A 5,265-nucleotide genomic window follows, 5' to 3' on the forward strand; every position below is an offset into this window, starting at 1 on the left:
ACTTAGGCTAAAGCTTAAAACTAAAATACATAATGAGAAAAACTCGTACCGAAAGGATTGGGAACCAAGCCGACCATGCCATTAGTCGAAAATGAGCCTGTTAGAGCTGATGAAACCATCAAAATTGCATTCTGCAGCGGTCTTCCTAAACCCTTGATCGAAATAAACAGTTCAAGGTTGAAAAGCTCCAAAACATAGAAATTTGCATAAAAACCAAACGAATGACCAAGTGACCAAACTATCAGTCCTAAAAAATTATAAATGACTTGGGGTTGTTATAAAAATACTTTAAACAATGAAAGGAAGACATTAACACATAAATGACCTAGAGGGTCATTACAACATCCACTACTAAATGACTTTCATCCACAAAAGTAAGAGTCAACAAGTACCTGAAGGCTCAAACAAGGTGGGAAACTACTCTCACATCTCATGATCGGTCTCCCAGGTAACCTCCTCAACTGGATGATGCCTCCAATGGACCTTCATCACAATAATGGTTCTTGAAAGCAATTATTGCCCATCTTTGGCTAGAATAGCAAATGGCTCCTTCACAAAGGTCAAACCATCATACAACTCAACTGCATCATACTGGAGCATATGAGACTCATCAGGAACATACTGGTGCAACATCAAAGCAAGGAAAACTGGGTGAATAGCTAAAACTGCTAGAGGTAAGGCGTACTCACTAGAATTAGGTAATAATCATAAGTAGAGAAATTGATGTTTCTTTGGGACTCAATGGGTGAAGAGGAACTCATTGATGAATTTTACATATACCTTGATGAAACCCTATATCGAGCTTGGATAAGAAGGCTTGAAACCCTTGGAGCATTGGAATCCTTGCTCTTCCTTGGGTGAAAAGACTTGACAGAGAATTTAGAGTTGGAGAGAATGAGACTGAAAGGGGTGGTTAGAGTCTTAACAATCAGTTATACCTCTTCAAATAAACCTAAAATGACGAAGTATAGAAATTAAAAGAGTAGGAAAAGACCCAAATAACCTAAGAAATAAATGTCCGACAGTAACAACAATTACCTTCTACGATCTGTACATGCTTCTACGGACCGTATTGTCCATCTGCCAACCGTTTGACTGATAGTTAAGGCCTCACATTAAGAACCAAAAACCTCTTTCATGACCCATCATTCCTTATACAACTCGTACAACCTCCTCATAGAATAAGAGCCTAGAAATTCCTTGAGTTCAGGTTACAACCCGTATTGACCACTCGTAGAACCCAAAAACTGAAATTTCAAATTTCTAAATGATGTAACCATGGGACACATATATGAACCATGTTCCCTATTATGATCTATCTTGTTGGCTCGTGAAAAGGGTCAGAGACTTTACATTTTTCCTATTTTCTGACATTCCCAAATTCAAAGTGTAATCCACAAGGCATATCAACGAGTCGTAAAACCCTTTACGATGTATACACCTCCCTCATGAAACACTACACCAGAAGGTTTTGCCCCAGATTTTGCAACCTTTCAACTTCCTAATGACTTTTGTACTTTTGACGTGTTATAATTATGACTTAGGGAATCCTCTACCACATTGGCATTCCCGAGAAGGTATATGATATTCAGATCATAATCTTTCAGCAAATCAAGCCATCAAAATTATCGTAGATTCAACTCCTTTTGCCTGAAAATGTATTGGAGGCTTTTATGATCTGTGTATACATCAATATACACATCATATAATTAATGCCTCCAAATTTTCAAGGCATGAATAACTGCGGCCAAATCTAAATCATGGGTCGAATAGTTTTTCTCATGCTTCTTTAGCTATCTAGAAGAATAGTAATTACCCTACCAGGTTGCATCAGAACACAATCAAACCCGCTGCTTGAAGCAACAAAATACACCACATAGCCCTCTGGACCCTCTGGTAAGGTCAAAACTGGGGCTAAAAACCATCTGTCTTTTAACTCTTAAAAGCTTTGTTCTCAGACTACAGTTTACTGTAAATTAGCTATATTTTTAGTTAGGTTAGTCAAAGGTGTTAAAAGTGAAGAAAATCCCTCCACAAACATCCTAAAATAGCATGCTAACCCCAAAAGCCACAAACTTCTATTAGGGGCATAGATTAGGTCAAGTCTTCACAACCACAATCTACTTCATGTCAACTTGTATGCCAAAATACAACCAAAACTCATACTTCGAGAGCTTAGCATATAATTTATGACCTTGAAGTACCTGAAGCACTTCTCAAAGAAGGTCACTCTACTCCAAATTTGATTGAGAATATTTGAAAATATCATCAATAAACACAATCATGAATGAGTCTAAAAATGGCCTAAATATGTTGTTTATCAAGTCTATAAAAACTATTGGCATTTGTCAATCCGAAAGACATTACAAGAAACTCAAAATGAACAAATTTGATCTTGAAAGTTGTCTTAGGAATATCACTCTCTCGAACCCATACCTAATGGTACCCATAACGTCAACAAATCTTTGAGAAATATCGAGCACCTTGTAGTTACTCAAACAAGTCATTAATCCTTGGCAGTGAGTATTGGTTATTTATAGTAACCTTATTGAGCTATCGGAAGTCTATACACATATGCAATGACCTATCTTTCTTTCATACAAACAATATTGGTGCACCGCATGATGATGCACTTGGCCTGATGAAACCCTTACCTAACAAGTCTTTTAGCTACTCAATTAATTCCATTAATTATGTTAGTGCCATTCTAAATAATCACGACCCAGGGGTACCCCCTAGATGTAACATGGCGTATATAACCCCGAAGGACTCCATACAAGCCCCTTAGCTTCCATAACATAAGAATTAGAACCAAAAAGAGTAAAACAACATTTCAAGTCCAAAAACAATTTTAAAGAAAAGCGAAAGTCTAGACACTTTGTCTCATTATAGCCATCTACTACAATCGAGTTAAATTGGGCCTAGCCAATACATCATGTCCTAAAAGGGAAATACATGAAAGAGACTGAAAAAAATAAAACTCCTTCCCCGAAGCATGAGGACTCACCAAAGCTCAGAAAATCTCTAGATCAACACTTAGCCATGAAACTGATGACCTTGGTTGTTGGACCCTACATTTGGGAAAAATGTAGGCAAGAGTAAGCGTTGGTATAAAAAATGCACCAAGTATGATAACCATGCATAAAAACACTTAAAACATGAAAAAAGGGACATTTCATTTCAAAGCATGATATTTACCAAGTTGGAACATAGCATAAGTGGATTATAAATCATAAGTCATAAACTTGGGCAATGAAAGCCAACATCATCTTTAAAACCTTTGAACTCATGTACGATACTTATTGAAGTAACCTTAGCTCATTAATCATCTTGTTATTGTGGGAATAAGCCTTAACTGAAATTGAAACCATGTGAGCTATAACATGATCACCCGGTGTCTCCCACACTGAAAGGGTGTTCTACTTGCCTAAGGTAGAACAATGAACTCTTAGCTTAGGTGGATCCACCGGCTAAATATCCTACGGGGGTACGAGTTTATGGGATAAGGAGATTGCTACTAGAAACCCGACCTTACAACGGGGGAGCTTCCATCTCAAGAGATTGCTTCTAGAAACCCAATCTTTCTATGGGAGAGCTTCCATCTCACATTAATATCCACTCGGTGCTAAGCATTAATCCCAAGGAGTAGTTATTAAGTCTTGACTTAACTCATGTCTCATGGAAATATGTCCTTGGACAACCGATCCAAGTTAGTTCATTAGGGTAGCTCTTTATACCATGCATGAGTACACCTTTCACCATTCATGATATATTCATAATGGCTCTTGAGCCTTTGATTTAATAAGGTGAGAAAGCCTTTCAACCTAAGAATCCTTACTATGTGAGAATGTCTTTCCACATCATGTTAATATGTGTTTATGAGAATGACCTTTCAACAACACAACAACAACATCATAATCATTTATACTTTACTCTCAAAGCATCCTTAAAGCATTTACATAAATTTCATAAAGACATGCATAACCTCATACTTTTCCCTTTCAAGGCTCAAAGCCTACTTTTAATCACCACATATAGAACTCAAGCATTAGATATGGATTTCTTCATATATTCATGTGATTCTATCACTTCATGCATTAATTCATAAAATTCCTCTTTCATCAACAAAGACTCACATCATAACATCATAATTGAGAATTATGGGATTCACATGGGTTCATGGGTAAACATTATAAAAATCATAGGAAATTATCAATTCATGCTTAATATAACATAATTCAATCATTTAAATCAACTTTGAAGAGAACTCATGGCAATTGAAGAAAACCCTAACAATTGAAAATTTCTACCATTTTGAAATTGGAGATTTTGAGGGAACTCCATGGATTAAAAGAATCAATGGATGAAAACTACCATACCTTACTATCAAATCCCAAAGAAATTGATGTATGAAAACTTGATCTTGAACCCTAGCTTGAATCTTCTTATTCTTATCTTCAAGTTTCTAGAGAGAGAAATATTTGGAGAGGAAATACTTGATTAACTTTTGAAAATTTAAGAGAATGATTTTTTTGGGTGATTTGGGGGTTTAGAATCATTATATAGGGCTTTGGGTAGAAGAAAAAATGACTTAGTATTGAGTAAAAATGATTGGAGGAAAAGACCTAAAAGTCCCTGACTGGAAACTGTCGAATTGGTAAGATGGAAGCCAAAACGGGTCGTCATCATCACCACGGCCCGTCAAATGGATCGTGAAGAATTTCTGTCTGACAGTGCTTCACTATTTCGGGTATAACTTTTTACTCCAACATGGGAATTGGGAAAACTCGATGGCGTTGGAAAGACGACTCAGAGACCTTTAATTTGATAGGTCATGGGCCACCTAATTCATTTTGAGCTAAAAGATTTGATCATTTGAATTTGACTCTAAACTTTAAGTTTAAGGAAAACCCTTCACGGATGACTTCACTGTCCGTGTGAAGCTTCACGGGAGGTTTTGATGCCTGTGGCCCTTGACCAGTAGCCTAGCTTGCCACCCCTTGACCCTCCTAAACTTAACTCTTGACCATGACCCTCTCCACGGCTCGTAGTGGCCTTCACAAGTCGTCTAGTGGTTCGTGGGAGGGTCTCATTTTGGGAAGCCTTGGACTAGCCACTGCCTAGCTCACCACGACCCGTGGTCCCCACCACGAGGCGTCAAGGTGGTCGTGGGAGGTGAGCAAAGGTTTGTTGGCTACTGGAAGCCATCATGGGCAGCACCACGACTCGTGGTGCCCTTCACGGCCCGTTTGGGTCCTCATGAAG

General features: G+C 37.9%; 1 protein-coding gene across 1 annotated transcript in view; it reads right to left on the bottom strand.

The window, feature by feature from the left end:
- Positions 1-513: 513 nt before the first annotated feature.
- Positions 514-5,265, bottom strand: part of LOC125858994 (uncharacterized) — a 22,594-nt gene continuing 17,842 nt past the window's right edge. The window contains exons 4-5 of the mRNA XM_049538745.1: positions 1,817-1,925; positions 514-621 (exon numbers count right to left, since the gene is read on the bottom strand). Of these exons, the coding sequence (XP_049394702.1) occupies positions 514-621; positions 1,817-1,925 (217 nt within the window). The remainder of the gene's footprint in view (positions 622-1,816; positions 1,926-5,265) is intronic.

This window comes from Solanum stenotomum, chromosome 3, assembly GCF_019186545.1.
Source record: "Solanum stenotomum isolate F172 chromosome 3, ASM1918654v1, whole genome shotgun sequence".
In the NCBI taxonomy this organism is placed as follows: Eukaryota; Viridiplantae; Streptophyta; class Magnoliopsida; order Solanales; family Solanaceae; genus Solanum; species Solanum stenotomum.